The sequence below is a fragment of the Bufo gargarizans genome, chromosome 5, assembly GCF_014858855.1.
Source record: "Bufo gargarizans isolate SCDJY-AF-19 chromosome 5, ASM1485885v1, whole genome shotgun sequence".
Taxonomy (NCBI): Eukaryota; Metazoa; Chordata; class Amphibia; order Anura; family Bufonidae; genus Bufo; species Bufo gargarizans.
Genome location: NC_058084.1, coordinates 426,143,836 through 426,166,940, shown reverse-complemented (window position 1 = coordinate 426,166,940; position 23,105 = coordinate 426,143,836). Strand labels below are relative to the sequence as shown.

The 23,105-nt window shown below is 40.8% G+C and overlaps 1 protein-coding gene across 1 annotated transcript in view; it reads right to left on the bottom strand.

Moving 5' to 3' along the window:
* Nucleotides 1-3,040: 3,040 nt before the first annotated feature.
* The window catches only part of JCAD (junctional cadherin 5 associated), a 141,161-nt gene continuing 121,096 nt past the window's right edge, over nucleotides 3,041-23,105 (bottom strand). Inside the window, 4 exon segments of the mRNA XM_044294673.1 lie at nucleotides 3,041-6,830; nucleotides 9,575-9,923; nucleotides 9,925-12,571; nucleotides 12,573-13,031. Coding sequence (XP_044150608.1) covers nucleotides 6,796-6,830; nucleotides 9,575-9,923; nucleotides 9,925-12,571; nucleotides 12,573-13,031 — 3,490 coding nt within the window. The 3' untranslated portion in view covers nucleotides 3,041-6,795.

The following is a 23,105-nucleotide window of genomic DNA, read 5'->3' as shown; positions in this document are numbered from 1 at the left end:
GGCTGAAAACGCTGGTCTCATTCACCTGTTATGGGATTGCCCAGAAATAAATGGATATTGGACCAGAATCTATGAAGAAATGTATAGTAGATATAAGATTAAACTGAATCGCTGTTTTAATCAAGCAATATTAGGTCTTTTCTCCCATGTGGATTTAACGCCCTATCAGACTAAAATCTGTTTGGAGAGTTTCATGGTTGCAAAGGCCTTGATTCTTAAATACTGGGGCACAAAAAATAGCCCTACTTATTCCGAGTGGAGGGCTCGGATAGATACCATTGAGGCTTATAGAAGAATGTAAAAAAAAAAATAATATAAAAAAAAGGGCAGGTCTTCGATACCTCTTTTTTTTTAGTTTTCGCTCCAAAGAGCCTGGCTGTCTGTGGTACTGATTACGAGTGGTAATAGGAGACGGTTGGATCCCGCAGCAGTGAATCAAGGAGTGGGGGGGTGGGTATAATGGGGTTAATTATGTGGATTGATATATGACTATTCGCTATTTTTAAAATATGTGTAATGGAATTTACATTTTTTGGCTCAGAAAAACAATAGAGAATTGAAGTAAAAAAAAAAAAACTGACTTCCTGTCCTGTGTCAGTTGGAGAGGCAGAGTGTTGGTGACATGACACAGCTGAGGATCAGAAGGGAGGTTATAACTCACAGATACAGTCACTGGTAAGAAGGTTACCTCCACTACAATTTAGATCATGCACCTTTCTAACCGATTAGACTCTAGAGTAAGTCATGTATGACATTTGAATTTTTGCCTGCAGCCTTCAAGTAGTTCTACCTGGGTGCTACTTCACTGTGATCACCTAATTAACTTGCTAAAACCATAATTTCCATATTTAAACTTACTTTTCAGCACATTTCTGCGTATAGCCAGTGACCTAGATACAGGACAACATAGCTGCTGTACATCTGTTTGCCAATAAACCACTGTTACTAATGCCAAGATATTCTTAAAAGGGTTGCCCAAAAACACAAAAGATTATTCATTGGATTCCCAATGTTAATCAATTGATCAATTAATTAACCTCAAATTCAAAATGATGTATGTGAGGAATGTATGGAGCAAGCTCACAAGCTGAGCCCACCGCATTCGCAATGGGTGTCAGGTGTGTAATACAGCTGACACCTGTTCTCAGAGACTGAGATTGGACATAGCTCCACTAATCGCTAAATCAGAGATGGGCGTGCTCAAACAGAGCGCTGTCTCTCCTCACTGCAGGAGAGGGGCTCAATAGAACGTTTAGGAGCCTGTCTCCAGCAATGAAGAGAGACAGCACTTTTTCTCCTCATTTTAGTGATTGGTGGAAGTTTCAGTACTCAAACCCCTGCCAATCAAGACCTTTGATAGGTCACTATGACAAAGTTTTTTTTAAAAGTACAGGTACAGTTTAGAGAAGAAGTTGAATCCGTATAGGCTATACATAAGGGCGCATTCACATGACCGTAGTGTTTTGCGGATTCGCAACTCAGATACCAGCCGCGTGCATACCGCAATTTGCGGACCGCACATGGCCGCAACTCTAATAGAAAATGCCTATTCTTGTCCATATTCTTGATTCTAAGGACTCGATAAGGACTCTATACTGACAGGGAGTGTTCCACAGGATTGGCGCATAGCAAATGTGGTGCCAATATTAAAAAAGGGTACAAAAACAGAGCCGGGAAACTATAGGCCGGTAAGTTTAACATCTGTCGTTGGTAAACTGTTTGAAGGTTTTCTAAGAGATGCTACCTTGGAGTACGTCAATGAAAATAAGCAAATAACGCCATATCAGCATGGCTTCATGAGGGATCGGTCATGTCAAACTAATTTAATCAGTTTCTATGAGGAGGTACGTTCTAGACGTGACAGCGGCAAATCAATGGATGTCGTGTATCTGGACTTCTCCAAAGCATTTGACACTGTACCACATAAAAGGTTAGTATATAAAATGAGAATGCTCGGACTGGGAGAAAACGTCTGTAAGTGGGTAAGTAACTGGGTCAATGATAGAAAACAGAGGGTGGTTATTAACGGTACACACTCAGATTGGGTCACTGTCACTAGTGGGGTACCTCAGGGGTCAGTATTGGGTCCTATTCTCTTCAATATATTTATTAATGATCTTGTATTAGGCTTGCACAGTAAAATAAAAATTTTCGCAGATGACACTAAACTGTGTAAAGTAATTAACACTGAAGAGGACAGTATACTACTACAGAGGGATCTGGATAGATTAGAGGCTTGGGCAGAGAAGTGGCGGATGAGGTTTAACACTGACAAATGTAAAGTTATGCACATGGGATGGAATAATGCAAGTCACCCGTACATACTAAATGCTAAAACACTGGGTAACACTGACATGGAAAAAGATCTAGGAATTTTAATAAACAGCAAACTAAGCTGTAAAAAACAGTGTCCGGCAGCTGCTGCCAAGGCCAATAAGATAATGGGTTGCATCAAAAGGTGCATAGATGCCCATGATGAGAACATAGTCCTGCCACTAGTCAGATCACACATGGAGTACTGTGTACAGTTCTGGGCTCCTGTGAACAAGGCAGACATAGCAGAGCTGGAGAGGGTCCAGAGGAGGGCAACTAAAGTAATAACTGGAATGGGGGGACTACAGTACCCTGAAAGATTATCAGCATTAGGGTTATTCACCTTAGAAAAAAGACGACTGAGGGGCGATCTAATTACTATGTATAAATATATCAGGGGTCAGTACAGAGATCTCTCCCATCATCTATATATCCCCAGGACTGTGACTGTGACGAGGGGACATCCTCTGCGTCTGGAGGAAAGAAGGTTTGTACACAAACATAGAAGAGGATTCTTTACGGTAAGAGCAGTGAGACTATGGAACTCTCTGCCTGAGGAGGTGGTGATGGTGAGTACAATAAAGGAATTCAAGAGGGGCCTGGATGTATTTCTGGAGTGTAATAATATTACAGGCTATAGCTACTAGAGAGGGGTCGTTATTCTGATTGCCTGATTGGAGTCGGGAAAGAAAATTGGCTTCTACCTCACAGGGGTGTTTTGCCTTCCTCTGGATCAACTTGCAGGATAACAGGCCGAACTGGATCGACAAATGTCTTTTTTCGGCCTTATATACTGTTACTATAATTGAGGACAAGAATATGACATGCTCTATCTTTTTTGAGGGGCCGTAGAATGAAACCAAGGATGCGGTCCGCGTCCGTTCTGCAATTCGGACTCATTCATATGGCCTTCTGAATGAGCTTTGGTCTGCCCCTGTGATTGATACCAGATGACGTTTCACACTCAACAAGCACAGATGCAAATATATCTCTGCATTGTGAGAGGGATGACTTGTGACTGACCACGGGGGAGACAAGAGATGGAGAAACAACCTTCTGGGTGACTGTGTGATAAAAATATGGGAGATAACATGGCTCTCAATCTCGCTACCTCTTATAAGCAGCTGAACCTACATAAGAAAGACTGCCCGCAGTACTATAATGATTCATGAGCACAGTCCTGTTTTAATTTAAAATCTCATTTACAAAATGTTTACCCTGGTATTCCTTAAAATGTTCTAAATGGTATTACATTTCCCAAATGATAAAAACCCTCTATAAAGAGCTGTTTGACATGAGATAATGTTACATATTTGTAGCTTACACCTCTATACATGTAGCATCCATATGCAATTATATTCAGTGGCAACTCCATTTAGATTGCACTAGTGCTGTACATACAGTATTTCACATCCTTTTATTAAAAAAAAAAGACATACCGTAACTTTGCTAACATATAAAAAGCTGCGTCATACTCATCACCGGAAAAAGATTAGACCTGTTTGTATGTATTGCAAAGATTTATCTAATGACGGCAATACATTTGAGCCACTATGCACCGTTTAGCTTCATCATTCTACATATTAACCACATTTAAAGGTGAAATCCACTTTGGAAAATGTTTGTTTTGTTAGACTGGTCTATCAACAATAAGCTGATCATAAGGTGTTCCACTGCTGGGTGCTCAGTTTTACTGTAGTGCCAAAGCAGGGGAAATTAAACGTTAACTCAATGTAGCACTGGGGCAGGCCATGTAAAGAATGATAACTGAGAGAAAACTGAACAAATATGTAGCATTTGGCCCAGTCTCTTTATTTAGAGCAGTGTTTCCCAATACAGTCCCCAGGGAAACCCAACAGGCCATTTCTTCAGGAGTTCCCATTGAGAAAACACACGTGAAAATTGTTAGCCTAATAAAACTAAAATCTACCTGTGAAATATCAAGGAAATCACCAAGAGTTGGCATTTTGGGGTTCTACAAGGACCAGATTAGGAAACACCACCCCGCACCCCTTTCAACTGCAAACTGTCAAAAGACCAAAACTATTAATAATCCACCAAGATCTTCCTTACTATATCACATTACTTTGGCAGGAGGCTCGTAGACTAGAGGTAAACTGATGATTGGGGGATGTCCTTGTATGTTACTACTGGCCAGACTGGAAAATGGAAGTGTTTAGTGTGTTTTCTAGAAATACATATATTTACTGCACTTAACAAGATATTGATATCTGCCCCATGAAAATCAAGGACTGATGTAGAAGATGTTCTCAGGTTGACATTTACCTTGTATTAAGCCCAATATAGATCTGATTAAGCGCATGACCAAGGAGAGATGTAGTCAGCATTATCGAAATATCACGACTTCACTCATTGTATTTTTGATTATCACTACATATACACAACAAGAATGGTGAGCGCTGATGTGTCTTATCTTAGAAAGGGCATGTACCACCAAAAATGACACATTTGCGTTATTAAAGTGCTAGTCAATATGAAATGCAATGGCACAGCTTTGGAATGACAAAGCAGATGTCTTTGGATGTATGGTCTATTTCTTACTTGCATATGTGACCAGGTGGTGGCAAACATAGGCACTTAAACTAATAGCATTTTATAACTATGACTAAGAGACAAGACACATACACACATATATATTCATTCTAGTGCAGAGGAATGCAACCACTGTCCATGTATCTACTGCAAACTACCAGATTCTGTAGGCTAGAACATGACGTTCTGCAGCAACCACAAAGCAAGAGGTTAGCTAGACCTTTTTCCAAGTAATGGAGATTCTTGCAGAATATATCACAGTCAATATATATTCTATAGCTTCATGTGCTTTGCAAAGTACAATGGCAGAATAAGGCAGAAATCATGAATGAAGGAAGCAGGCACTGATAACGCGAATGGAGGTATGACATGTAGCGGCATATCCATTTGCAAAAGTCATGTCGGCAACAACATGAATGCATGTATATGAATGTACGGCTTTCAATGTAACAATATTGCTTTTAAATGGCTTCCCTTAGAATGATAGATGGTTCATATATATATTTTATACACAAAGTAATGGCCTAGTATATAATATATAAGACGCAACAGTGCTCACCTCTTCTTCCTTATATACAACAGAACAAACAAGTATCAGGCACAATAAAATGCTTCCATCCATAAATGGTCAAGTTGAATTTCTGAACGTATCTTGGAACAGACTGCATGTTAGAAGCCACTTGAGACTTACTCTTGTGTCATATGAATGAAGTGCTAGTAGTCACAGGGCTAGCCCTCTATTCATTATTTAGAAATAACCATCGTATATGTAGACTCAATGCATGTAAAAAAAGCCAACACTGAAACTTTAAGGGTATTATATCGATCATAAGTGCTGTTTCCCTTCCATTTTTTATGCCGAGAGGTAAGGTGATATATCTTGAAAAAAAAAACTGTACATGTACTTTGCATTAAATGCTACCCCATGACATAAGATTAACCAGAAGAGCTACAAAGGAAGGAACATTGAGTCTTGTAGATCTAGACATACAACTGTCTATGATTTGAGATGTGTAATATTTCACTAGCTCTCTTGATGGTATCAAACCCTTTGTGACATTTCAGGTCCTTTGCCACTCCTTTATTACTCTTGGCAAACTCTCCCCATTTGAAATTAATTTACTGATCATTACAAGTAGCAAGTCTTGCCACCTTTGGAAAAATCAGCTGTCAACGTGATGTTTGCTGATATCTCTATGAAGAAGAAAATCCACACTCTACATTGCAGCCAGTTCTTTTTCCTATAGGTCTTTAAAACCTCCCCCACAGTCAAAACATGTTGCGGTTCTCCGACAGAATAGACACACATCCAATTAGACATGTTCATTCTCTTTCCGAGCTGTTGTTTAGAAGGGTTTTTGCATTCATGAAACACACATAGGTTCTTGAAAACAGAGTTCTTTTTTTCTTCACAGAGCTGTCATCAGTGAAGAGGTTTAATGATGTGTGATGAGTTGGATTCATTACGTGTTTAGCCATCCGTCAAAAATGCAGCAAAGTACAAGCATCCAAGTAGGTAAAAAAAGAAAGGAACAGGCTCTCCCAGTCCATGCAATGCGTTGGTGTAGTTGGTGTGGATACATTCAGGTTGTTACAAGCCTCCATCGTCATACCTATGCAGGGTTAAATACTACATTCATTGGAACCATGACATACAATGGGCAAGTCAAAAATGAGTTATGTTTACAGACCTCATTGGTAAGAGTTGGCCAGAAATCTCTTTAGTGTGCTTTTTACAAAAAAGACTCTCCCAGTAAATTCCATGTATCCTTCTACTTATGTACAGTGAAGATGACAAGTTCCATTCACTTGGCAGTAGTAATAGCAGTGTGGGTATGCCATAAAAATACTTCAGTTGAGAAGACAAGGTAAAATAGCCATCTGGATCTTTCGGTACATATACACTGACACTGTATCAAATTGTCAAAGTTAAACTCTTTCCACTCTTGCTGGGTCATAGGCATCTGTAAAAAACAGAAATTTAGATTGAAGAAGATAAAAACAATTGGTAAATTGTTTACCTGTTTTGATGAGCCCCCCCCCCCCCCACACACACACAACTGAAAAGCTTAGTGAGCAGTCAACTTTGACAAAAAGATCAATTATAGACAAAAGGATACTGTACTTAAATGGAATGGGTGTACATACAGTGCCCAGAAAGATTATCAAAATTAGGGTTATTTAGTAAAAAAAAAAAAAAAAAAGGATGACTGAGGGGGGATCTTTAGATCTGAAGTCAATTTATTCAAATACTTCAATTTTAATGCTGTTTCCGTACGATCGAGACTGTACACGAGACCTCGTGAATTACTACTGTATTCATATCTGTGTATTTAAAAACAATTTAAAATAGCAATCTGAAGTGGGCTTTGGTACTGGCTGTAACCTCAGTAACAAAGCCCAGTTCGAATTGCTATTTCAAATTGTTTTTAAATATGCCGATATAAATAAGGTAGTAATTCACCGAGGTCTTGCGCAAAGTCCCACGGAGCCAATACTTTTTAATGCTGTACGGAAACAGCATTAAAATCAAAGTATTTGAACAAATCAACTATGATCCGAAGGTTGATTCGCTCAAGCCTAGTAATAATATTACAGTTTACTAGTTACTATATAGTTACTAGAATTATGTGAAGGAGTTGGGAGGGAATTTTTTGCCCTAAAGTTAAGAAAAGTGGCTTCTACCTCATGAGGGTTTTTTGCTCTCACTGGATCAACTTTTCAGGATGGCAGACTGAACTGGATGGACAAATTTATTTTTTCAGTCTTACAAACTATGTGTCACAGCCTATGGTGTGCGTAGTGACATTTTCCTTCACTTAGTTGCCCGTGACTACATTTGGTGTTGTATGCATGTGGTGGCAGTGTCTCGGCCTTCTGGCTGATCCCCAGGACATGGTTGCCATGCATGCCGTTGCCCGCGGCAACAGGTGAAGTGTGTGTTTATGTGTGTACTTCCCCTTTAAGTGGCCGTCTTCCTATGCCTTGTGTTGGAAGGGTTAACTTCCTTCCTAGTGTGTGTGCACTGGGTGTGTCTGTGTGTGGGCGTGGCTACATGGGCTATAAAGCCTCAGTTAAGATCAGTAGTCTGAGGGGTACTTCAGCCATGGCTAGCTGGAGTCATCCTCCTGTGTTATACCATCTGCCAGTGGGGGCCACCCTTGTGGTCATAGGTTTATGTTACATGATGTTATGAAGATGTTTGTTTGGTCTTTATTCTTTGCAGCTTATGGTCCTCGGTTCCTGTGTGATGTGTGGTGTGTGCTGTGTCCGTTTGTGTTGTTGTGGACAGCAGCACTTGCACATGGGTTCCAGGCTTTGTGTCTGTGGCAGGTAGGTGTTGTACTTGTTACATTTACCTGCCATTGCCATAAGTTGTTCATGTCTCCCTTTTCTATGTAGCTTGGCCACTTTAGACTCCTGTTTCTCCACGTCCAGGAGGAACAGGTTGTCTACCCAGCTCCTAGTCCAGGGCCACCCTGAGGGCTAGCAGGGACTATTCGGTTCCGGTGTATGAGCCCTCCTACCATCAGGGTTGGCTCATACTGTTAGGAGTCAGGGTCAGATTAGGGATGCAATAGGAGGTGACCTGCTCCCTGATTCCTGTCCTGGCCTTGCATCGACCATCCATCTTCTGGCATCGCACGGCTGAGGGTTTTTCCCATTCTCAGCCGTGACACTATGCTACTATGTTACCTTTAAAATGAGGAACCACCATGAAAGAAACCCTGAGTCAGGTCTTCAGGTCCTTTAGGAGTATCTGGGAAGACTTTATTGTCTGCCTACTTTCTTGCCTAAAAGAATTTGGGATATGGGGTTCTGATGTTTTGGTACAAACTAATTTATAAAAGATCAAAAGAAGCCAAGATCGAGGCCATAGTCATGATTTCAAAAATAGTCTCTGGCTTCTTTTGGACATTGCTGTTAACCATTCAAAAATTACATCAGTAAAGGATCTATATCTATTACTTACTTATTCCCAAAGATCTGAAACATACAATATCCGTATAGATAAAGTACTGTATAGCTGCATGTAAAACTAAAGACTTGACTATTCTTCCGACGTTCAACAATATGGAGATGTCTAGGAGTCTTCCAGTATGCTTCCTTTAACTACAAGAACCAAGGAGCATTCACAGAGATGTAATAATATGCCCATACTCCTCAAAAATAAGGTGATCACAAAGTAATGCTCAGCTGTAATGTGTGGGTAAATCTAGCAGTTAAATGTTCAATTTTTCTGCAGCATCACCACAGGTGACATTACACATTACACAATTTTCATTCACATCAATGCGTTATCTGTGTAATGAAGGTCCCCTAAAGTAAGAAATGCTCTTTGTAACCATTCTCCACACTGACCAAAATATGGTTATTAATCCAGAATTCCTTCATAGGGTGAATGAAAATGGGGTTTCTAAACTAAACAACCATTTAAAAGATTTAACTCTAGATATGTACAGTATATTGAAGTTTCGGACAAAACATGACAACATTCTATGCAGGCCCTAAAATTTTGTATGGGGAATGTGGGTCAGAAAACAAGCCTTCCTTGGTGAAAAATTTTATTTTACAGTTAGTTTCCCTGATATATAAATATTTTAGGGGTTCTGGACCAAATTGTAATAACAACACCTATTGGTATTAGAGATAAATGCATTCCGTGTCTACACTGGACATTTTGAAGTTGACTAAAAAAACATGTTACCTGTGCAGGATAGATCCAACTTTTCTTTTCCTTTTGGTATTAAGAGTAGACTCTCATCCAAGGATATCACTCTTTTATAAATTGAGCCAGTGGAAAATTTCCTTGTTTTTCCATCTTGCAAGCCATGGAACTGTTTTTCTTCATCAAATTCATCACCTGAATCTGTGCTTTTAATACTTAACCGCCTCATACGTGAAACAGAATCAACCTCTTTCATTCGAGCAAGGCGATCTATAGCAGTCCGAACAGGTGTAGAGGCAAGCTTCCCCTGTAAAGTTTCAATTTTCTTGGATGGGTTCCTTACTCTTTTTTCAGCACTGCTAGGAATGGTTGTCTCACTGTGTTCTGAAACAGACTGACATGAAAAAGGTGGATCCTTGATGTTGATAAATATCTTTTAATTTCTCAGCAGCTTTCCCATTGTCTAAAGGCAACTGTAGGACACTCTTGAATATCCCTGTCATCTCTTTTGTAGGGAAAAAGATTTCACTTATTTTTTTCTCTCTGGTACTCATGTCTGGTTGTAGACCAGGAAGCACATTTTCGGGACTTTGAGTTTCAGAGCTCCCATTTGACACCAGGCAATCTTCTGCTACATCAATTCCAAGAATTCTTGCAGCTCTCTCATGTAGAGACTCATTCTCAGGAATATCCAAATAATTGTGCTCCTCATAAAAGTCTCCATTGCTACTTGTGCTGACGAACTGCTTACTTAGGTCTGGAACAGAATGTCCATGATTTCTGTCAGCTAATGACAACTTTCGGATCACATTGTCCCCTAGTTGGCCAAATTTTGCGCAGCTGACCTTCACAATGTCAAAAAACGTACGGTCAAAACATGTTTTGTCTTCTTTAAAATGATTAAAGCCTGCATTTGTGGAAAGCTGTTTTTTATTGATGGGGATTTTACTTGAATGTGTTTGCCCTGGTTGTTCCTGTTCTGATTTAGTCATTGCTCCAGTGTTTGTAGCCAGTTTGTCTACTGCTTTCTTTGCTAGAACTTGTGTTTCTCCTGTTAAACATCCATCTAACAACTTAACGGCCTTATTCTTCACCTCAATAATCTTTGAAGACTTGCATAACTCAGCACCAATCTCACTACTGTGATACGTCAACTTCTCTGTGCACCAATTATCTAACTTACTTTGATCCCGAAGAATCTCAAACATTGGCACTTCTTCAACCTCTATAATATGCCTATTGTTGCTCAACATTTCTCTCCTTAATGCTGTCCGTGTTGAAGGAAAGTCCACCTGGGTAACCTTACTTTGCTCTGTCATGCTACTTTGCTCTTTCACTACGTTCCTTTCTCCATTATTAGCATTAGTACAGCTATCTTGATCCTGAAACTCTTTATTCATACTTTCTAGTTCACTTATAGCATCCCATGGTCGTCGGTTTACAGGTTTTAAAAGGAACTGTCCAAAAATCTCTTTTTTATTGCATGGATTGTCTTCTTCAAACTCATTCTTTTCACACTTGACATTTTTTTCTTTTCCATCAGTACTTGCATTTGGCAGTTCAAACGTTTGGCATGGCTCTGTTCTAGGTATCTGTGTCAACAAAAAAGATGTCCTGGAGAATGCGCTATTTGTAGATGGGGCAAAGCTAACGTGACCTTTTATACCAAATATATTTGGTCTGGCATTTTCTGGATGTCTTTGTGGATCTCCCAATGCACCTGAAGGAACGAATTGGGATTTGTTTTCGAGTTCACTTTCTTTTGTACCATTATAAAGTGGGGTAGTCGGAATATCTGTAAAAACTGTTTGAGTTTGTTGATCTTTGTACTGATCTCCTGGCCAGGAGCCAGAATATGTCAGTTCTTTGTGTTTCCTCTGCTCACCAGATCTGAGGTCATTTGCTTGTTTATTTTCCTCTGTTTTAGACTGGGCTTGGTTTAGTAGCTCAGTATTATTGTTCATGCTTCCTGTAAGTGTTTGCAGCTCTAAGTCACTGGAAGATGCACTTAAAAGCCTTTGCTCATGTAGACCCCCGTTGCTATGTTTTAACATGTTCATCCTGTCCACATTGTCTGCTATACGGTTGTTGCTCTTAGACATATCTGATGTGGCAGAGTCAGCTTTAACAGGAATGGAGACCAAGCAAAATATTGTTTCATTCAGTTTTCTCTTTGAACTTTTTTTGCTAAAAACAAATGATTCGGGCTCAAACTTTTTAACTTTTGTCACAGTTTCACAAGCGCTGTCAGAATGGGTCTTTTTCAGAGACAGTTTGTGAGTAGGCTCACTGTCTTCCGGTAAACTGCAAGCAGTAGCTCCATCTCTATTTTCCGGGAGAGGATAGCACATTTGATCGGGGATGGAGATGTGCAACCATTGCTTGTGTTTTATACCCTCTCTTTTTACAAAATGATGGCCTGCATTTCTAGGATTGATAAAGGCACTGTCATGTTCTCGCTTCCGAAAATTACTTTCTTTACCACATTGCTCAAGTCTAAAATGGTCATTGTGTTTTTTACTGTGATTTTGTTTTTCTGCCTCCTGGGCACCTGCTATATGTTTTATACGTGGATCATTAAAAGAGATATATTGCACAGAGTGTTTACAATGTTCAGAATGTCTGTGGGTGGAAGGTTTAGTGAATGGAGCATTATTCCCAAGACAACAGGTTGGCTTTTTGTCACTTGTGCTAGTTTTCTCTACCGAAATATTTTGGCAATCACTTGAGCGAGGCACTTTTTTAAAAGGTTGATTAGCTGCATGTAGGAGAGGTGGGGACTTATATGATGGAGGAGGTATATAATGAGGGGGTTCCATGCCTGAGTCATGAAAGCAGGATTCCTGGGGGGCCTCTAACACTTTAGGAGATGAATTGTGTTCCTCTTTTTGTTGGTTTTCCTGTGTTTCAGTTACATCCACAGCTCCCCACGTTTGCTGGTGAAGTTCATATGAGGGTGGCTTTGAAGGTCGACTATATTTCGAATTTAAGAACACACTTTTAAAGTCCTTTTGTCCAACATAATTATCCATGTGAGGGTATTTTATTTTCCTTTACAAAAGAACTATCACCCGTAGTTGAAGATATAGCCATATGACATGGACCTTCAGGCAAAACTTTTGGCATCAACTGACATTTCTGTTTACTTGGACCCAAGAATGATCCATCTTCGAGAATCGAGGGGATAAACTCTAGCTTTTCGCAACTGCCATCTGACATTTGGCTGTCTGATGATTTTGGACTCACTCTTATTTTTTGCTTAACTTTATCCACATTCTCAGCTGCTGTATTGTGAAATTCCTTGCTGTTTTTATCTATAAAATTACATTTCCTCTTTCCTTCAATATCTGTGGATGATGCAGAATTTTCACAAGTTGGTCTATTGCCGACATGGTTTACAAAAACACTGAAATCCTGGCCTCTCCTTCTCCAGTACTGTATATCTTTATCTGACCTTGCCCAGCATGGCTTTTCAGTTTGAAGCCTTTCAGGAGCTCTAAAACAGAAAAAAAATATTCAATGAAGCAAGAAACATAGGTGAACACTTTTGGAGTCATTTATCAAATTGGTATAAAGTAGAACTAGCTTAGTTGCCCATAGCAACCAATCATATTCCACCTTTAATTTTCCAAAGGAGCTGTCAAAAATAAAAAAAGGTGGAATCTGACTGGTTGCTATGGACAACTAAACCAGTTCTAATTTACACCAGTTTGATAAATGACCCCATTTGTTGACATCAAACACAGAACTACTCAGTCCTACCTCACATTTCTGCAGCCCCTCCATCATGATTCCCTTCAGTGTGGTATAAAATTCTAGAGAGAAACTGATGACAAAACTGATCCCATGGATTCCAACCAGCACAACTTGTGCGGTAGCATCAGTAGTAATGCCAAATGTGTTTGATGTCTCTCCTGTAACTATACGGTGGATGGAAGGCTCCATCCAGTGTGTAGATTGCTCTGTAGTTCAGCTAAAGTTCCAGGCATGGTCACTACACAGTGGACGGAACCTTGTGCTCCTGGTTCTGTCCATTGTACAGTTACTGATGCGGGCAGCTGCTAGAAACAGCGGATTGGTTGGCATGTTGGATGTCATACCCTTTTCAAATTGTTATTGATGATCTATACTGAGGAGATGCTATCAATATCTAAATACCAGAAAATACTTAAAAAAAGCATCCAAGTAGAAGGTAGCAAATAAACTCATCAAATGTAAAGAAATCTAAAGCATTTTCTCTCTTTGCATTTAAGGTGCCCATAAACATACGGGTGCAATCAGATGATTTTGGTGGGACTTGCCAACAATCTTATGTGTAGGGATGTGCTGTCCCCTTGTCTTTTTTGGGGGAGGGGTGAATAATTTTGCATGTGGAATTTAAACATTTGTAATGCTTTGTTATTATGTGAGATTAGCCCCTGTCAATGGTATTTAGCAGCAGCTTATTTTCTTCTCCTCACTGAGAACACATACATGCTCGGCCATACTGAGCATCCACTAAATTTATGTAGAGGCATGCAGCTTTTAATAAATTTGGCATAATTCACGCCAACAATCTTTTTTTTTTTTCTGTACGGTTTTTAATATCGGAACTGTATTTGTTCAGTAAAATATTTGTAGAATTTTTAGATGCTTCTCTTATTGATGTACCTACAGTTACTGGTGAAAAATTGTACAGTATCCAAAGGTTTCATAGGTCCAATTTTACAGTTTACAGTTTCCATCTATTTTTAGGGGAGGACAGTCAATGTCTAGGCTTAGTGGTGGCTAGACCCAGCACCGTCGGCCACCACTTTCCCGGCCTCGTGTGAGGCTTCGTTATAGAGATAGGTCCCTCTGGGACCTGCACCTTTCAGACAATGGAGGCATATCCTAACAATATGCCCCCACTGTCTGATATGGGAATACCCCTTTAAAACATTTGACAAGAAAATGGCTGAGCCTAACCCAAGACCAGCCTAACCCAGTATTATTTTTATTGCAACATAGCAATATTCCAGCGTTTTTGATAATAGCGGCACGGGAATGCACCTACAAGTAAGTGGATACCCAAGGGGTAATGAATTTATGTATATGGAAAACTTAACAGCATACTGTCAGAATACTCAGGAGGCCTACTTAACCACATGGGAGAGGTGGATACAGTTTCAGGAGTCTCGAGAATATGAGGACTTAATATAAAGAGTGCAATGTGGGGGTGCAACTTAGGAGAGGTGAGGACGGATGGGAGGGTCGGGATGGCAAGGGTCGGGAAGGGAGGAGAGAGGGGGGAGGGTCAGACAGGGGAGGTCAGGGAGGTTTTCTTATATGGGAGGTGGGGATAGGGGGTGTAGTATTACACAGTACAGAGTTCAAGCGTACATAGGAATACTACTCTGGCAGACACTTGTTTTTGTTAAATAATGGAATGCTGTAATTTACCTTACATTTGGAATATTGGCTTGCTATGGAGACTGTGTATGATTTAAAATATTTGAAAAATAAAGAATTAAAAAAACAAAAAAAACTGAATTGAAACCAGCAATTTGCCTCTATCTATTTGTCAACATCTACAGTGTAGTGGTCTGTTAGCCCCTGAAACATCTAAAATCTCTCAACGTAGATCAGCAGAGAAACATCTATGACTGTGGGTTGTTCGCCATAGCATTTGCCTTTGAATTTCTGGCAGATGACGGGAACCCAGTGCGATCTTCCAGAACAACATGATAAGAGACAATCTAATATCCCACCTGCATAATGGCAGGATTAAAGGCTTTCCTAAAAATGTCAATTTGCGACTCCCTGTTTTTCATGACATGTTGAGTCTATGATGGGCCAAGAGATCGCCCTGACCTGAAGCATGACATTACCGAAAGAGACCTGGATCCTCTACATCACCAAAACTCCATTCTCTTCCCAACCCTGGATTACCAACACTGACCCATGGTACTTGTCTAGAACCCACAGACTTATTGGCATTGGTAAGTAACTGTTGACTTTTTAAGTTTGATTATCTTAATGTACTGATTGTAAAAATGTCTTCTGTGATAATATATGTATGTGTAATAAGTACAACCACCAAAGGTTCTGCAAAATCATACCCCACAAACATTGGCCCTTTAGCTTCTGAACCCTATAACTTTGCTGTGTTTAGAGTTCTACCTATAATGAGAGGGGTATCCTAATTTATTATTTTAACTCAGTCCTACAGACCTGATTATCAGGCAGTTGTGTCCCTGGAACATGAGTCAGACTATCAGATGATAGGAATTAGATATGAGCGAAGCGAACTTGGAATGTTACATCCAAAGTCGCGTCATTCAAAACTTTGTTTTAATATGGAGATCCATCTCCGTACAGTATTGAAATGTATGGGTTCCGATGAACCGAAGTTATTCGTGAAGTTGCATGTGACTTAGTTGAATAACTTAGATAATTGATTTTTAAAGTAGAGAACCACTTTAAAAGTTGAAACTGAACTCGACTTCAGTTCCAACTGGTATCTCGAAACATGTCGTAACTACAAACCGGATTCCCAAAAAGTTGGGACACTAAACAAATTGTGAATAAAAACTGAATGCAATGATGTGGAGATGGCAAATGGCAATATTTTATTTGTAATAGAACGTAGATGACAGATCAAACGTTTAATCCGAGTAAATGTATCATTTTAAAGGAAAAATAAGTTGATTCAATTTTTCACGGTGTCAACAAATCCCCAAAGAGTTGGGACAAGTAGCAATAAGAGGCTGGAAAAAGTAAATTTGAGCATAACGAAGAGCTGGAACACTAATTAGGTCAATTGGCAACATGATTGGGTATAAAAAGAGCTTCTCAGAGTGGCAGTGTCTCTCAGAAGCCAAGATGGGTAGAGGATCACCAATTCCCACAATGTTGTGCAGAAAGATAGTGGAGCAATATCAGAAAGGTGTTACCCAGCGAAAAATTGCAAAGACTTTGCATCTATCATCATCAACTGTGCATAACATCATCCGAAGATTCAGAGAATCTGGAACAATCTCTGTGCATAAGGGTCAAGGCCGTAAAACCATACTGGATGCCTGTGATCTCCGGGCCCTTAAACAACACTGCACCACAAACAGCAATGCTACTGTAAAGGAAATCACAGAATGGGCTCAGGAATACTTCCAGAAACCATTGTCAGTGAACACAATCCACCGTGCCATCCGCCGTTGCCAGCTAAAACTCTACAGTGCAAAGAAAAAGCCATTTCTAAGCAAGATCCACAAGCTCAGGCGTTTTCACTGGGCCAGGGATCATTTAAAAGTGAGTGTGGCAAAATGGAAGACTGTTCTGTGGTCAGACGAGTCACGATTCAAAGTTCTTTTTGGAAATCTGGGACGCCATGTCATCCGGACCAAAGAGGACAAGGACAACCCAAGTTGTTATCAATGCTCAGTTAAAAAGCCTGCATCTCTGATGGTATGGGGTTGCATAAGTGCGTGTGGCATGGGCAGCTTGCATGTCTGGAAAGGCACCATCAATGCAGAAAAATATATTCAGGTTCTAGAACAACATCTGCTCCCATCCAGACGTCATCTCTTTCAGGGAAGACCCTGCATTTTTCAACAAGATAATGCCAGACCACATTCTGCATCAATCACAACATCATGGCTGCGTAGGAGAAGGATCCGGGTACTGAAATGGCCAGTCTGCAGTCCAGATCTTTCACCTATAGAGAACATTTGGCGCATCATAAAGAGGAAGGTGCAACAAAGAAGGCCCAAGACGATTGAACAGTTAGAGGCCTGTATTAGACAAGAATGGGAGAGCATTCCTATTTCTAAACTTGAGAAACTGGTCTCCTCGGTCCCCAGACGTCTGTTGAGTGTTGTAAGAAAAAGCGGATGCCACACAGTGGTGAAAATGGCCTTGTCCCAACTTTTTGGGCATTTGTTGACACCATGAAATTCTGATTCAACATATTTTTCCCTTAAAATGGTACATTTTCTCAGTTTAAACTTTTGTTCCGTGATTTATGTTCTATTCTAAATAAAATATTAGAAGTTGGCACCTCCACATCATTGCATTCAGTATTTATTCACGATTTGTATAGTGTCCCAACTTTTTTGGAATCCGGTTTGTAGTTATATTTTTCGCATCTGCAGATCGCTCTACCAGAGCAGGGGTCTCACTGTGTGCCTGCAATAAGATGACTCTACCACAAGTCAACGACAAGGTAGCCATCATTTCATGATCAGATGAGCTGTGCTTCAGTACGAGGCAGATTCCGGGCTTGGTCTCTGCACTCACCCATCAGACTTTATGCAGCCAGACAAATTAGCTGAAGAAGTGAGTTTTCTGCTGCATCAAAGGCAGATTCCAGGCTTGGTATCTCCAATAACCCATGGACTTGACATTAACTGATCTTTCTGCAGTAAGACGTTTTCTCCATAGAAGTGAGTTTTCTGCTGCATCAAATGGCAGATTCCAGGCTTGGTCTCTGCACTTGACATTCACCATCGATTCATGGAAAAATCAACTGTACTTGTCATGTGCCATCTTTTTTATCCACCGCCCAGTGGAAGGGCAGTCTTTCAGCCATGGTTTCCTAGAGATTTCCTCCACTGGAGGTTTTTCCCTCTCCTGAGTGCTGAAGGCTGACTCTTTATAAATCAAAAGTCCATCATCAAAAAGGCGACATTTAAGACTAGTGCCCTGACTTCTAATGAGAACATCTACTGTACATTTTATAACTTGCAGTTAATAATGAAGTCAGTGTATATTAAAGGGCTTTTCTCAACACGCTATTTGATACTTACCTGCTCCCGGCGCGCCATCCACTTCCTGGTTTCGGCACTCGGCAAGGGGCGGGCTCCATCTTGATTGATGTCTTCTCCCGGCCGGGCCGCGCGCTGTACTGAACGCGCACGCAGAGGCCGGCATGCGCCCCTGGTGACTTCTTTCTGGCAAGTATACTATACTGGCCAGGAAGAAATCACCATAGCGCATGCGCGACTTCTGCGTGCGCGTTCAGTACAGCGCGCGGCCGGCCGGGAGAAGAGGTCGTCTGCACACTCGCGGCCACCGCGATTCCTGAGAAGAGCGGTGGCCGTAACCAGGGGAGACGGAAGACAACAGTCAGGTAAGTATAGGTTTATTTTCTTCTAAGGGGTGGGAATTTGTTAATTAGATATATTTAGAAAAATGATCACTGTTAAATCATTCACAGATTTGTAAGTGATCATTAAGATGAGAATACCCCTTTAAGTAGTGGTGAACCCAGGGACCCTCTCACGACAGCAGGACAAACAAGGAACAGACTAGATTAGAAGCAGTAGGCACTGCCAGGCTGGACACAGAACAGGCAGGATCAGAAGCAGTTTAGCACTGCTAAGCTATCAGACTCAGTTAGAGCACTGCTAGGCTAAACGTGAAACAGACAGGATTAGGACACAGAACAGGTACAGAAGATCAGGCAAGGGAATAACATCAATGCGATACCAGGCGACACCACAAACAAGGGCAGATGGCAAAACCCCCTGGGTCAGCAGCAAGGCACAGGCCATGCTGACCTTCTGGGTGAGCAGCAAGGTGCTACACCCAGCAAGACACAAGATAGACTGACCACAAGCCCCACAGCTCACAAATAGAAATAGCTGTATAAAGAGGGCACCTGATAAGCCACACCCAGGAACAGACCAGGGGAAGTTAACCCCACCAGACCAAACAGGGAAGGGAGCCTGCATGAACAGAGAAGTGAACACACTGGCTGCCATACTGGACGTTTCCACTGGCAACCAACAAACAAGGAGTCACCCACAGCCAGTACGCCAGAGCACAAACAACCCGTGACGCAAACAGAAATACATCCATAGTCAGACCCTGTTCACACACAAGGCCGCACTCAGCATGCATCACAGAACCAGAATACATGGGAACACCCATAGCCAGTACACAAAGCGCATGCAGCCAGCCTGCACGGCAACAGTGACAGGAACCACAGAGAAATAGACACAGGAAGCCACAAACACAGGCCACAGTTCACACACAACACCACAGCCAGCACGCAGTCCCAAACAACCAGCATACACAGGAGTCAGCCTGCAGCCAGTACGCAATGGAGCCTGCAGCCAGCCAACAGGGTAAACCTGCCAATACCCTAATACAGTTCCTTATTTGTGTGTTGAAGACAAAAGCAGAGTTATTTACAGTGACTTCATGTTTGGATGTCATGTAACAGTTATATATTGTGTTCACAGAAGCAGAAAAAGATAATGTGCCTTTAACCCCTTATGAACTTTAAAACGCTTTGACTTACCCAGACCGTTCTGAGATTGTTTTTTTAGTCACATATTGTACTTCGTGACACTGCTAAAATTGGATCAAAAAAGTAAATTTTTTTGCATAAAAAAATACCAAATTGAACAAAAATTTTGAAAAAATAGCAAATTTCAAAGTTTCAGTTTCTCTACTTCTGTAATACATAGTAATAACCCCAATAATTGTGATGACTTTACATTCCCCATATGTCTACTTCATGTTTGTATCATTTTGGGAATGATATTTTATTTTTTGGGGATGTTACATAGCTTAGAAGTTTAGAAGCAAATTTCGAAATTTCTCCGAAATTTTCCAAATCCCACTTTTTATGGACCAGTTCAGGTCTGAAGTCACTTTGTGAGGCTTATGTAATAGAAACCATCCAAAAATGTAGTTTCCATTCTAGAAACTACACCCCTCAAGGTATTCAAAACTGATTTTACAAACTTTGTTAACCCTTTAGGTCTTCCACAAGACTTCATGGTAAATGGACATAAAATTTAAGAATTTCGATTTTTGGGAAAATTTTCCAATATAGTCAATTTTCTTCCAGGAAAAAAGCAAGGGTTAACTGCAAAACAAAACTCAATATGGGTTGCCCTGATTCTGTAGTTTGCATAAACATCCCATATGTGGTCGTAAACTACTGTTTGGGCAAATAGGAGGACATAGAAGGAGGGGAACGCCATATGGTTTTTGCAAGGCAGATTTTGCAGGACTGGTTTTGTTTATACCATGTCCCATTTCAAGCCCCCTGTTGCACCCCTAGAATCTAAATTTTTTAAAAAGTGACTCCATCTAAGAAAGTACACCCCTCAAGGTATTCAAAACTGGGTTTACAAACTTTGTTTACCCTTTAGGTGTTCCACAAGAGTTAATGGCAGATGGAGAAACAATTTAGAAATTTCTATTTTTTGGATAATTTTCCATTTTAACCCATTTTTTCCCAGTAATAAAGTAAGGGTTAACTGCCAAGCAAAACTCAATATGGGTTGCCCTGATTCTGTAGTTTGCAGAAACACCCCATATGTTGTCGTAAACTACTGTTTGGCCAAATGGGAGGACATAGAAAGAGGGGAACGCCATATGGGTTTTGGAAGGCAGATTTTGCAGGGCTGGTTTTGTTTATACCATGTCCCTATTTCAAGCCCCCCCCCCTTGCACCCCTAGAATAGAAATTCCCAAAAAGTGACTCCATCTAAGAAAGTACACCCCTCAAGGTATTCAAAACTGGGTTTACAAACTTTGTTAACCCTTTATGTGTTCCACAAGAGTTAATGGCAGATGGAGAAACAATTTTGGAATTTCTATTTTTATTTTTTTTCCATTTTAACCCTTACTTTATTACTGGAAAAAATGTCAAGCCCCCTGATGCACCCCTAGAGTAGAAACTCCATAAAAGTGACCCCATCTAGGAAACTACGGGATAAGGTGGTTGTTGTTTTGGGACTATTTAAGGGTAAATATGATTTTTGGTTGCTCTATATTACACTTTTTTGAGGCAAGGTAACAAAAAATGTAAATTCTAAAATAGTTTCTACATTCGCTATTTAGTTTTGTGGAACACCTAAAGGGTTAACAAAGTTTGTAAAGTAACTTTTGAATACCTTGAGGGGTGTAGTTTCTTAGATGGGGTCACTTTTGGGGAGTTTCTAGTCTAGGCTACATCAGGGGGGGCTTCAAATGGGACATGGTGTAAAAAAAAACAGTCCATCAAATTCTGCCTTCCAGAAACCATATGGAGTTCTCTCCGTTCTATCCCCTGCCGTGTGGCTATATAGCCATTTACGACCACATATGGGGTGTTTCTGCAAACTACAGAATCAGGGCAATAAATATTTAGTTTTGTTTGGCTTTTAACCCTTGCTTTATTACCGGAAAAAAAGGATTCAAATGGAAATTTTGCCAAAAAATGGTGGTGGCACCGTTTTTATTTTATATTTTTAACGCTGTTTATCCGAGGAGTTTGGTCAAATGTTATTTTTATAGGGCAGATTCTTACGGATGCGGCGATACACAATATGTCTATATTTTAAAATGTATTTAGATTTTACACTATATTATCATTTTAGGAACCCCCAAAAATTATTTTAGTATCTCTATAGCCTGGGAGCTACAGTTTTTTTTTTTTTTTTGGGCGACTATCTAATGTAGGGGCTCATTTATTGCGGGATGAGATGCTGGTTTTATTGGCTCTAATTGGGGGTGCATATGACATTTTGATCGCTCGCTATTACACTTTTTTTATGTTTTTTTTTTTAACGCTGTTCATCCGGGGGTTGGGTTAAATGTTATTTTTATAGAGAAGATTTGTATGGCTCTCGGACTTTGGAGACACTAAGCAGGCATCCTCAAACTGCGGCCCTCCAGATGTTGTAAAACTACAATTTCCACCATGCCCTGCTGATGGCTGTAGGTTGTCTGGGCATGCTGGGAGTTATAGTTTTACAACATGTGGAGGGCCGCAGTTTGAGGATGCCTGCACTAAAACTAATATTTTTGGAAAAAAAATAATTGTTTCCGTGTCTCAAAAGTCTGAGAGCCATAGTTTTTTATGTTCTCTAGGGGACTGTTGGGGATTATAAAAATGTTGTACTCCATGGAAGTGTGATACTCCCTGAAGCAATCGATAATGCAGAGGCCCGGATGATCGGGGCAAGTGTCACATTGAGTGGTGGTGTCCTTCCGTATCCCCCTCTTGTGACACACTCTGCATCTTTTTGGGGTTCGTCCCTTCTTTCCAGTATGGAAAGAAAATGTTGGCCAGGGACAATCCGGGCGCCTCCAATTCCCAAGGTACTCCGGCCTGCTCTTTCCCGGTCTGAAAAAATCAGGTCTTTGAGGACTGCCTCATAGAATTGGAGGAATGTCCCTGTGCTGCCAGCGCTTCGGGATAGTACAAAAGAGTTGTACAAGGCAACCTGTACCAAGTAGACCGCAACTATTTTGTACCATGCCCGGGTTTTGCGCATGGCATTATATGGCTTGAGGACTTGATCAGAGAGATCAACTCCTCCCAGATACTGATTGTAGTCGACGATACAATCGGGCTTGAGGACCATTGCCGCGGTACCTCGCACAGAGACGTGGGTGGTGCTGTTACCGTGGATTGTGTACAGTACAAGGACATCCCTCTTGTCCTTATACCTGACCAGCAACAGGTTTCCACTAGTAAGGGCACGGGTCTCACCCCTGGGGATAGGTACCTGGAGGGGGTGGGCAGGGAGGCCGCGCTGATTTTTCCACACGGTCCTACAAGCGAACATGGATCTGGCGGCAAGGGACCTGAACAAGGGAATGCTAGTAT